This window comes from Narcine bancroftii, chromosome 1 (assembly GCF_036971445.1).
Source record: "Narcine bancroftii isolate sNarBan1 chromosome 1, sNarBan1.hap1, whole genome shotgun sequence".
In the NCBI taxonomy this organism is placed as follows: Eukaryota; Metazoa; Chordata; class Chondrichthyes; order Torpediniformes; family Narcinidae; genus Narcine; species Narcine bancroftii.
The window spans coordinates 154,236,010-154,248,983 of NC_091469.1; the positions used below are offsets into that span (position 1 = coordinate 154,236,010).

Below are 12,974 nucleotides of genomic sequence, written 5' to 3' on the forward strand. Positions count from 1 at the left end.
AGATGATTACCTCGATGCTGCATCATGCACACAATTATAACCCCATCAACTTTATTCACTTTTGCTGGTAACTTTCACCCTGACCTCAAATTCACTTGGTCCATGTCTGGTGACACGCTTCCCTTTCTTGATCTTTCTCTCTCTATCTAGGGAGGCAAACTTTCAATAGACATTTTCTACAAACCTACCAACTCCCACAATACTTCTTCACACCCTACCCCTCTAAGGATTTTATTCTTTTCTCTTGATTTCTCAGTCTCTGTTGCATCTGTTTCCAAGATGAAGTCTTCCATCTGAAATGTTCTCCTTCTTCCAAAAATGTAGCTTCCCCTCCACCACCCTAAACTCAGGCCTTACCCATATCTCCTCCATTTCCTGCTCATTTGCCTTGGCCCCCTTCCCCGCAGAGGCAATAAAACCATGATTCCTCTGGTCCTCATCTTCTACCCCACAAGCCTCCGCATCCAACATATCATCCTCTGCAATTTCCATCACCTACCATATGATCCCACCACCAGACACATTTTCTCCTCTCCTCCCCTCTGCCTTCCATAGGGACCGCTTCCTTTATGACACCATCGTCCACTCATCCCTTCCCACTAATTCTCCTTTTGGCACCTTCACTTTTGATCACAGCAAGTGCCAAACGTGCCCAAACGTTCTCTCTCACCACCATTCGGGGCCACAAACAGTCCTTCCAAGTGAAGCAACACTTCAATTGTGAATCTTTGGTCGTCATTTAATATATCCGTTATAGTCTTCTCTACATCGGAGAGACTGAATGCAGACTGGGAGATCACTTAGTTGAGCATCTGCGCTCTGTATGCACCAATGACGGAAATCTCCCAGTGGCCAACCATTTCACTTCTGCGCCCCACTACCATGCTGACATGACTGTCCATGGGCTCATGCACTGCCAAACCAGGGCTACCCGTAAATTAGAGGAGCAACACCTAATATTTTGACTGGGCTCTCTCCATCCAAATGGCATTAACATTGACTTCTCTGGTTTCTGTTGGACCACTCTTGTTCTCCCTTTCTTCCCCAGCCCTCTATCTCCTTTCCTCCAGCTCTCCATCCCCTTCCCCCTCCATTCACAGAGTTATCCCCCTCTACTTATTGTACCCTTCCTCCCTTACCCACTTTTTACATCTTCCCGATAGGCTTATGATCCTCACCCTGCCCCAGTCCCCCACCATTTTATTCAGGCGCCTGCCTGAATTTTGCTCATATGTAATTAAGAGCTCAAGAACCAAATGTTGGTTATGTATCTCTATCTTTGTAATATAAGGTACACTGTGTGACCTGCTTAGTTTCTCCAGCATTGTGTTTTTTAAAAATACGATAGTTCAATAATAAAACAAAAGTGCAGGGCGTAGTGTGATAGCCAGTCAAAGAGTGCAGGGTGTAGGGCTACAGCTGGACAAAGAGTGCAGGATGTAGGGCTACAGCCGGTCAAAGAGTGCAGGGTGTAGGGCTACAGCCGGTCAAAGAGTGCAGGGTGTAGGGTTACAGCGGGACAAAGAGTGCAGGATGTAGGGCTACAGCCGGACAAAGAGTGCAGGGTGTAGGGTTACAGCCGGTCAAAGAGTGCAGGGAGTAGTGTTACAGCCGATCAAAGAGTGCAGGGTGTAGGGTTACAGCCGGACAAAGAGTGCAGGGTGTAGGGTTACAGCTGGTCAAAGAGTGCAGGGTGTAGGGTTACAGCTGGTCAAAGAGTGCAGGGTGTAGTGTTACAGCCAGTCAAAGAGTGCAGGGAGTAGGGTTACAGCCAGACAAAGAGTGCAGGGTGTAGGTCTACAGCCGGTCAAAGAGTGCAGGATGTAGGGTTACAGCCGGTCAATGAGTGCAGGGTGTAGGGTTACTGCCGGACAAAGAGTACAGGATGTAGGACTACAGCCAGACAAAGAGTGAAGGGTGTAGAGCTACAGCCGGACAAAGAGTGCAGGATGTTGGGTTACAGCCGGTCAAAGAGTGCAGGGTGTAGTGCTACAGCCGGACAAAGAGTGCAGGGTGTAGTGCTACAGCCGGACAAAGAGTGCAGGATGTAGGGCTACAGCCGGTCAAAGAGTGCAGGGTGTAGGGTTACAGCTGGACAAAGTGTGCAGGGTGTAGGGCTACAGCCAGTCAAAGAGTGCAGGGTGTAGGGTTACAGCCGGTCAAAGAGTGCAGGGTGTAGTGGTACAGTCGGTCAAAGAGTGCAGGGTGTCGTGTTAAAAAGTCGAAGAGCAATGTATAGTGAAAAGTTAAAACAGCGCAATGTTTTACCCATGTCCATTCAAGAGTCTAATAATGTCCAGAAAGAAATTGTCCTTGAATCTGGAGGTTTGTGTTTTCAATCTCCTGTTTCCACAGCCTGTCAGATGTGATTAATCTTATAACTTTGATTTCACTGTTCTCTGTAAATTTTAAAGTTTAAAATGGTGCCTGTGAGTGGCGATGTTTTTTCATTGCATGCAAAACTAAAATTTTCACCGTACCTCGGTACATGTGACAATAAACTAAACTCTGATTCATTGAGATTAGAGAGACACCACTTTGATTATCCACTAACAGGCAGTTTCATAGATTTTCTAAGTGATTAACACTTTAAAGGGGATGGAATTATGAAAATAACTCAAAAATTTTAGAAATGGAAAAGCTGGCTGGCCTGACACACTCAGTATTAAGAATACATCTATTCAGTATACATTTCTGAGCACACTGCATTTAGAGAGTACCTGGATGAACACTTGAAGAACAATGATCTGATGGGCACTGGATTTAAAGATGGGAAATGGGATTAACCTCAAGACCATCTTCAGCTGACCTGTTATTGATGGACCAACTGGCCTCATTCTCCATTGAGTAGTTCAATTATTCTATGGTTTTTGCAATTGCATTCCCTCTGTCTATTAAATCCTTTCAAAGCCATTAGACTCTGAATCAAATCCATAACCCACGTGGCAGGGAATTAAATTATTTTAAAATTTAGACGTTCAGCACAGTAACAGGCTCTTCTGGTCCACATGCTTATGCTGGCCAATTAACCTACAACTCCCATACGTTTTGAAAGGTGGGAGGAAAGCAGAGCACCAGGAGGAAACCCACGCAGACATGGAGAGAACGTAAAAACTCCCAACAGACAGCACTGGATTCAGATTGTGCTAGCTACGCCGCTAACCCTACTGCCTACCTATGTTAACTGTGCTGTCCACTAGAACGTTGGACCTCGGGAAAATGGTGCTGGGGAACAAAGAAATGGCGAATGAACTAAATAGATATTTTGGGTCAGTGACCCAAGAGGGAACCCGAGAGGGTCTGGAGGCAGGAGTAAATGTAGTCATGATTACTAAAAAGAAGCTGATGGGGCCGAAGGTGGATGATCACTGGAACGGATGGACTCCACCATTCCAGGACATCCGCAACGCCCAGTAAGCATTGACAACTTTTTTAAAAAATGTAAAACCCAATCTCCTGGAGGAACTCAGTGGGTTGAAGGGCCTTTACTGTGCTGTGATGCTCGATTGAACTCACTGCGTCAAGCAGCATCAGTGGGAGGAAGAGACCTGTTGACGTTTCAGGGCTGGGGGTGGTAATTATCATTTGACAGTGAGATAACATTTTTGCTGTGTTTGAAGGCACTTTAAAATGGAAGCTGTTTAATTTTTCTACTTTGTTTTATAAGTTGCAGGAACTCTGCGCTGACCTTCTCACTCTCCACTGCCTCATGATACATCTCCGTGCTAAATTACAGGCAAGAGTTACCTTCTACAATCATAAGTCCGTAACACGCAGGAGCAGAATTAGGCAAATCAGCCCATCGTATCTGCCCAGCCATTCGAATCTTGGCTAATTTTTCCTCTCAACCCCATTCCCTTGCCTTTTCCCCCATTAACCTTTGACGCCCTTACCAGACAGGTTATTGGGCAGATCCCCTCATTGTGAGAAAGTCAGGACAGGAAATGAATCTGGACAGCAGAACTGTACATCGAGATCAAAATTACACAGAGACACACGGGAGACTGCAGATGCTGGAACCTGAAGCGAAATATAACCTGCAGGAGGAACTCAGCCGGTTGAGCAGCATCCGCAGGAAACTTCAGACTCAGTATCCTTCATTAGGATGGAAGGAAGGACACCGACTTGATGAAGGGTTCCGGCTAGAAACACCGACTGTTCCTGTTGGCCCACTGATGCTGCTCTACCCGCTGAGTTTCTCCAGCAATAATAGTGTTCCATTTAATGGTGTAGCAAAGGTTGCTACCACACTGTCTACAACCAAACTCTGTTCTCTGCAGGCACTATTCCCTGCTGCAGCAATGTTACTGCTCCATGGTCAGTCCATTTTATTTGGAGAACTTTGCCTAGTGTGACCAGGGGGACTGCAGAGACTCAAGGATACTGTTCTCTCGCCATACTCTTCCAGTTGGAAGATTTATTATGAAAGCGCTTACAGCAGCAAAAAAAAAGTGCATTCTGACAACTTGGAAAATGGAAACAAGCCTTAAAATACAACAGTGGTATTCGATTAGAAAAAAATACATACAGTCTGAAGGACAAGTGTACATTATTCGAACAAATTTGGGAAACATACATCGGAGAATGTCGACCACAAACCTCCATCTCTTAAAACGACATAATTAGGTGCAGAATAAGATTTAAATATGTGAAAGTGGATGAAACGACTTTTTTGTTATTTCTTGCTTTCATTTGTTTTATTATTTATTGGATTTTGAAAGGGGATGGGGAGGGGGAGAGGGATGAAAGGGGGGATAAAGAGGAAATGTCACTGTGTATATATTGTTGATCATTTGTGGATGTTGTTATTGATATGACTCGTAGTACCAGAAATTAAAAAAATTTTAATAAAGGATGCTGTTCTCCACTACCTTCTCGAGGGCAGATTAGATATGGGAAATAAATGCTAGCCTTGTCACCAAAACCTAAATCCCAACTATAAAAGTGCAGCAATGGGATAGACTCTGATCCCTTGACAACAAGCATGTTTAAAAAGAATTTCCCATTTGAACCACACTTTCAGAAGATCCTAAAGTGTTTAGCAGCCAAAAGGTGTGATTGAAAAGCAGGCCAACAAGCCCCAAATGCAGCAATCTGAAGAAGCTCCTTTGCTCTTCAGCATGATGGCTGGACCTGGACTTCTAACTTCCTGACATGACCCATAATTCCTTAATTCCCTTATAATTCAAACGGAGGGTAGCTTCTATAGGATTATTTTACGCTTCATTATCTAATGTTGCTCTGTTCTCCATTCCACAGAGCCAACACCTATGGATGCTATATTGCACAGTGGAGTTGCGATTGATCCCCGTTCTGGCAGGTGAGCAGTCATGGAGGGTCTGTGCGAGTGTTGTCCAGAGCACATGGGTGGAGAATGAGTCCGTTTTTGTTTTTGTTCCATTAGTCACAAAGTCATGGTAACAGGCCATTGGGCACCTATCAACATTAATCCCACTTTTCAGCACTTGGAGTGGGGGAGGGGGGGCGGCCTTCATCTTCAAAATCAGAATCAGGTTGATTGTCACGAACAAGTGTCATGAAATTTGTTGTTTTGCGACAGGAGTATTGTGCAGAAAAAGATGCAAAATTACTATAAATTACAATTCTGTAAATAAAAGATTTAAAAATTGAGAAAAAGTGAGGTAGTGTCCATAGATTAATTGTCTGCTCAAAAATCTGAGGGCGGAGGGTTTTTGTAACATTGAGCTTGTGCCTTCATGCTCCTGTACCTCCTTCCTCATGGCACACGTGAGGAAAGGACAATGCTGAGATGAGCCAAGAAGTCAAACACTGTCAGCGACTCACAGAACATAGAAGAGTATAGCACAGTACAGGCACTTTGCTCACGATGTTATAAACCTAGCCCATCCTTATCTCTCTTACACCCATAACCCTCTATTTTTCTTACGTCCATGTTTGTATCTAAAAGCATCCCCACCACCCCTGGCAATTCATTCCAGGCACCCACCACTTCCTCCAGCACTGAATCCAATCACTCTGGCTGAAGAAGCACCCCCTCAAATCCACTCTAAATCTTGACCTCGTTCCCCTAAATCCATGCTCTCTAGTTTTATCTACCTCTGAAAAGGAGAAAGGTTTACTGCAGTCTACCCTTTCTATACCAGTCATAATTTTATATACTCCCTCATAACCTCCACCTTTCGCAGGAAAGCAGACCTAGCCTCTCCAGTCTCCCCTCATAATTAAAACATTGCATTGTTATGGGCCCAGAGGACCCCCAAACCCAGCAGCAATAGAAATTCACCAAGACAAATGTTTACTTAAACAAAAATTGCTTTTAATTATCTTTAATGAAAACAGGATCAAACTCTAACTTAACCTGATTTAACCCCTGTGATAGTACAGATCTATCACCAATGTACATAGTGTATATAGTTACTGTATCTAGACTGTGCTTACAGCGATTGGCTGAGAGCTAAGCCACACCTATTGTTTGGGCCTTAAAGGGTTGTGTCCCTAGCCAGGTCGGATCATTCCGGACTGGTCGGCCACCTGTGAAGAGCTCCGGTCTTTTGCTAATAAAAGCCTTGGTTTGGATCAACAAGTCTTTGGTTCTTTCGACGAGCTCTACAATTTTATTAGCAAAAGGAATTTTTTTTTGAAAGGGATGGAGCGTTTAACTCGGCCAGAAAAACTTGATATCGACCCACAGTCAGCTACAGCCTTCAAAGCCTTTAAGTTCTGGCTGCTGAACTTTGAAAACTTCCTGAGATTCATTCAGGTAGAGGAGGATAACCAGCGTCTAACAGCATTGCTGTCTATGGTGTCCTTGAGAGTCTACGAGAACATCCAGGATGAGACCACTTACACCGCAGCCATAAAGGTACTGAAAGGACTGTATGATCAACTGGTGAACAGAGTTCATGCCCGGCTCATGCTTGCGTCGAGGAAACAACAGCCCGGTGAGTCCAGCAGGGCATATTTACAAGTACTAAAGGCATTGGGCAAGGACTGTAACTGTGTGGACAAAACTGCTGCCGAGATCACTAGCGAACTCGTCCGGGATGCCTATGTGGCCGGGCTCCGATCGAACGAAGTGAGGCTGCGTTTGCTCGAACAAGGGGTAGAAAAACTAGAGGACGTGGCCCGGATTGCAATCACAATGGAGGATGCAGCCTTAAAGTCCACCGAGCTCTCTAGGGACTGGACCCCTCGTTCTGATGTGAGTAAAGTGCCCTTCTACCCTACCCCTGACGGCCTGTCGGCTGCTGCTACCCTGCCCCGTGCGAACCCGAAATGTTATTTCTGCGGGAGGGACAAGCACAGCAGATCCCAGTGCCCAGCAAGAAAAGCCAGATGTCAGAAGTGCCTTAAAAACGGCCACTTTGCTGCAGTCTGTAGGTCTAAAATGGCCGCCAGCAAACACAGTGCCTCGTGTGAAGCTCAACCGCCACTATCCCATTCAAACTCTTCTTCCCCAGAGCTCTCGTCCAATGAGAGCGAGGGCTCCCCTGCACGGCAACGCCTGACGTCACGGAGACGCCGAACCCGGAAGGGGCAACCCACCGTCGCAACCATGGTGATGGCCTGCCTCTCGCCCCCGTGCGGAACACTTGACACTACCGCCGCCACAGCCACCCCCGGGGCCGACGCTACCGCCGCTGCTGCCACCGCCACGGACACCCCCGGGGCCGACGCTACCGCCGCTGCTGCCGCCGCCACAGCCACCCCCGGGGCCGACGCTATCGCCGCTGCTGCCGCCGCCGCCACAGACACCCCCGGGGCCGACGCTACCGCCGCTGCTGCCGCTGCCACGGACACCTCCGGGGCCGACGCTACAGCCGCTGCTGCCGCCGCCACGGACACCCCCGGGGCCGACGCTACCGCCGCTGCTGCTGCCGCCACAGACACCCCCGGGGCCGACGCTACCGCCGCCGCAGCCACCCCCGCGGCCAACCAGGTGCTCACCCTAGTGTCCATCGCTGACGACCGCCAGGGCCCGACCACCGATCACGAGCAACTACAAACCCCACTACTTACCATTCACCCGCCACAACAGCACTTCCGGGAGGTTCTCCAACCTGCTCCTCGAGCGTTGACTACGTCATCCCGTTGCGTGACGTCATCCCGTTGCGTGACGTCATCCCGTTGCGTGACGTCATCGCGCAAAACTCGCCTGTCAACTGCTTCAATAACATTAAACCAGCAATGCTCTCATCCCCTCACCAGAGCAATGGAACTGATTAAAGTGCATGGACACTACACCAATTGCTTATTTGACTCTGGGTCAACTGACAGTTTTATCCAGCCAGATCTGGCCCTCCGTTGGGGACTTGACATTATCCCCACTACCCAGAGGATCTCATTAGCGACGAGGTCGCACTCGACTGGGATAAAGGGGTATTGCATCGCCACGCTGGAAGTACAGGGCGTGACGGTCACCCACTTTAAATTATTCGTCCTTCCCCAATTGTGCGCCCCAGTGTTGCTGGGATTAGACTTCCAGTGTCAGTTCCAAACGGTGTCCCTACACTTTGGGGGACCCCACGCCCCCCTCTCGGTCTGCCATCGCCCCACTCCCGAAGCACCCGAGCAACCCGCCCCCGTGCCCCGGGGCCAATCCTGCGGCCTTTCCACACTCCGGATTGCCCCGCCAGCACTCTTCGCAAACCTCACCCCTGGCTGGAAGCCTGTGGCCACCAAAAGTCGGCAATATAGTTACGAAAACAGGCAATTCATTAGGAGTGAGGTGCGTAGATTGCTGGATGAGGGCATCATCGAACCCAGTTCAAGCCCCTGGAGAGCCCAGGTGGTGGTTGTCAAGAATGGGGAAAAACTACGGATGGTGGTCGACTACAGCCAGACCATTAACCGCTTCACACTCCTGGATGCGTACCCCCTGCCACGCATCACGGATGTGGTGAACCAGATCGCCCAGTACCGCATTTTCTCCACTATTGACCTACGTTCGGCCTACCACCAGCTCCCGATCCGCTGCGAGGACCGACCATTCACGGCCTTTGAAGCGAATGGGCGGCTATATCAATTTCTCAGGGTACCATTCGGGGTCACAAATGGTGTCGCGGTCTTCCAGCGGGAAATGGACAGGATGGTGGACCAGAACGGGCTAACCGCTACCTTCCCGTATCTGGACAATATCACCATCTGCGGCCACGACATGCAGGACCATGACGCCAACCTAGACAAATTTCTTCAAACTGCCCGTCAGCTAAACCTGACTTACAATTTGGACAAGTGTGTTTTCCGGACCACACGACTCGCTATTCTAGGTTGTGTGGTGGAAAACGGGATAGTCATGCCAGATCCTGACCGCATGCGTCCCTTAATGGACTTACCCCCCCCACATACCCAGAAAGCTCTCAAACGCTGCCTGGGCCTTTTCTCTTATTACGCACAATGGGTTCCAAACTACGCCGACAAGGCACGTCCTCTTATCAAGACCACCTCTTTTCCCCTCTCGACCGAAGCCACAGCGGCTTTCGATCGAATCAAATCTGACATCGCTGTTGCGACGCTGCACGCGATCGATGAGTCTGTCCCGTTTCAAGTCGAGAGCGATGCATCCGACTTCGCCCTGGCAGCCACCTTGAACCAGGCCGGTCGGCCTGTAGCCTTCTTCTCCAGAACCCTCCAGGGTCCGGAGAGTAGACACTCCTCGTTCGAGAAGGAGGCCCAGGCCATAGTTGAAGCGGTACGTCGTTGGAGACATTACCTCGCTGGGAGGCGCTTTACACTGTTGACTGATCAACGCGCGGTCTCCTTCATGTTCAGCAACACCCAGCGTGGTAAGATAAAAAACGACAAAATCGCCAGATGGAGAATCGAACTCTCCACCTTTAACTATGACATCCTGTACCGGCCTGGTAAGCTCAACGACCCGCCTGACGCGCTCTCCAGGGGGACGTGCGCCAGCATACAGATGGACAGACTACGGAAACTCCATGAGGCGCTCTGTCATCCAGGGGTCACTAGGTTTGCTCACTTTGTCAAGGCGCGCAACTTACCCTACACAATTGAGGAGATCCGCTCCATGACCCGAGCCTGTTCGGTGTGCGCCGAATGCAAGCCCCACTTCTTCCGTCCGGATAACTCCCACGTCATCAAAGCCACCCGCCCCTTCGAGCGTCTTAGCGTAGACTTTAAGGGACCCCTACCGTCGACCAACCGTAATACCTACATCCTTACGGCCATCGACGAATACTCCCGCTTCCCATTCGCTGTGGCCTGCCCAGACACCACTGCCACCTCAGTGATACAGGCCCTTCACAGTATTTTCACCATCTTCGGGTACCCCAATTCCATCCACAGTGATAGGGGGTCCTCATTCATGAGTGCAGAGCTGCAACAGTACCTTCTGGAGTGTGGCATTGCTTCAAGCAGGACCACGAGCTATAACCCACGCGGTAATGGCCAGGTCGAGAGGGAGAATGCCACCATATGGAGAGCGGTTACACTGGCTCTCCGGTCTAAAGGTCTCCCCACCTCTCACTGGCAGGAGGTTCTCACTAGTGCCTTACACTCCATCCGCTCCCTCCTATGTACTGCAACAAATGCCACCCCCCACGAAAGGATGTTCCTTTTCCCGAGGAAATCCGAATCGGGAACCACTGTACCGGCATGGCTCACCGTCCCTGGCCCCGTCCTTTTGCGACGCCACGTCCGGCACTCAAAGAATGACCCCTTGGTCGACCGAGTGACTCTACTCCACGCGAACCCACATTACGCATACGTGGAGTTCCCAGACGGGCGGGAGGACACTGTTTCGGTGCGGGACCTAGCTCAGGACGCGGTAGACCCAGCAAACCCCCCAACTCCTTATGCTCCAGGCCCCGTGCCGCAACAGGAGGACCAACAGCACCCCAATGACTCGGGCCACCCTGCCGACAAAACGACTGGGGAATTGAGCGACGGAGCAGTCGCACCCGATGAGCCCGCTGGTGACACCACTCCAGCGACCCCAATCCCGGCACCACGGCGGTCACGCCGGATGGTCAGACCCCCTGACCGCTACAGTCCTTGACCTACCCCTTCCTTTTCATTCTCTCCCTCGTTTTTGTTTTTTTTTTTTTCCCGGGTCAATTCTCCAAGAAGGGGTGAATGTGATAGTACAGATCTATCACCAATGTACATAGTGTATATAGTTACTGTATCTAGACTGTGCTTACAGCGATTGGCTGAGAGCTAAGCCACACCTATTGTTTGGGCCTTAAAGGGTTGTGTCCCTAGCCAGGTCGGATCATTCCGGACTGGTCGGCCACCTGTGAAGAGCTCCGGTCTTTTGCTAATAAAAGCCTTGGTTTGGATCAACAAGTCTTTGGTTCTTTCGACGAGCTCTACAACCCCCTTCTAATTTTAAGCACATGTGTATGCGATGTGTGTGTAAGTTCAGAAAAGTTTTTTGATTCACAGTCCAATCTCACTTCCCACTCCTCCAAGTTCACCGATATTGGGCAATTCTTCTACTGAGCACAGAATTTAACATTTATAAAGTTCACCAGGCTTTGGTGCTTGAAAGGTAAATGGTTATCGGTCTGAAGGTTCTTGTCGGTTTTCAGAGAGAGATTTGTTGTTCGTCGGACACAAACCGATTCCTTCCGAATGTCTTGCTGAAGAAACTTGCCCCATCAGGGTTTCCCAGATGATAACCTCTTTCTTTCAGGTCACCACAGAGTTCCATTTTGTTTCCCTTATTTCAAGTGAAACATTATACAGCCAGCCAGCTTTGACAGGCTGAACTAAGAACTCACAACCCATCTTCAAAATGGAGTTTCAAACCAGCTTGCCAGCTTGTCATATTCTAGTTCTATAGCTGCTGTTACTGAATTGTAGAACTTAACTCTCTCTCTCAGAGAAAAGCCTGTTGAACTCTCTCTGCTTACAAAACCACATGACCCTCTTGGAACAGCAAACTGCATTCAGACAGACTGCGGTACCGGACATAATCTTCGAGTCTGTTCATCTGTTGCTTTCTAAAACGACAATAATCCATTACTCCAGCATGTCCAATTACCACCTACTTGTAAAGTCTAGGCATTCTTCAACGTTTTTGCAAAGGCATTCTGAGCTTGAACTGTCTGGCTTGAGCAGAGCCCAGGCATTTTAAATGAGATCTGTTTTTAAGTGTTTGTATTTGTTTGTGACCTACACTAAAAAAAACCCCACAATGTATCTTCCAAACACCTATCTATACATAATATAAAATATAATATTCCATGCAATGTCCTGGTGAATCTCCTCTTCATCTTCTCCAGTGCTCTCATGTCTTCCTTTCAGTGGGGTGACCAGAACTGCATGTTGTGCTCCATCTGAGGTTTATATTAAGTTGGAGTGCTTTGATTAATGAAGGCCAGCATCCCATAGTCCTTCTTTACCCTGTAATTTACCACACTCCCATCTGCAAGAACCTTTGCATAACAAGATCCCTCTGTTCCTTAGCATTCATGGTGTGGGCCCCAACCTTAATTGCTCCCAAACTGCATCACCTCAGATATATTCACATTACAAAGGGAGGAAAGTTTAGGGGAGACATCAGGGATAAGCTTTTTTACACAGAGAGTAGTGGGTGTCTGGAATGCCTTGCCAGGGGTGGTGATGGAGGCTGGAGAAATATGGACATTTAAGAGACTCTTAGACATGGATGAAAGAAAAATAGAGGGTTTTGAGGTAAGAAGGGCTTCATTGCTTTTGGGTAGGAATATATAGTTCAGCACAACATTGAGGGCCAAAGGGCCTGTACTGTGCTGTAGTATTCTATGTATGTTCAGACCTTGTATGAATTGAACTCCATCTGCCAATTCTCAGGCTATTTCATCAATATGCCAATATCATCCTGCATCTAAAGACCACTCTCCACACTGTTAATAACAATTAACCTATGTGTCAACTGTAATTTACTGATGCCTCCTTCATTGACATCTAAATCATTTACACCCATTACAAACAACAATGGCCCAGCACTGACCACAGCTTGTCACAGGTGTCCAAACATAAAA

The 12,974-nt window shown here is 48.4% G+C and overlaps 1 protein-coding gene across 5 annotated transcripts in view; it reads left to right on the top strand.

The window, feature by feature from the left end:
- The window catches only part of poln (polymerase (DNA directed) nu), a 512,442-nt gene that overhangs the window by 159,435 nt on the left and 340,033 nt on the right, over window positions 1–12,974 (top strand). For all 5 annotated transcript variants that reach the window (XM_069942252.1, XM_069942280.1, XM_069942271.1 and 2 more), the window contains 2 exons: window positions 3,668–3,736; window positions 5,260–5,320. In XM_069942252.1, the coding sequence (XP_069798353.1) occupies window positions 3,668–3,736; window positions 5,260–5,320 (130 nt within the window). The remainder of the gene's footprint in view (window positions 1–3,667; window positions 3,737–5,259; window positions 5,321–12,974) is intronic.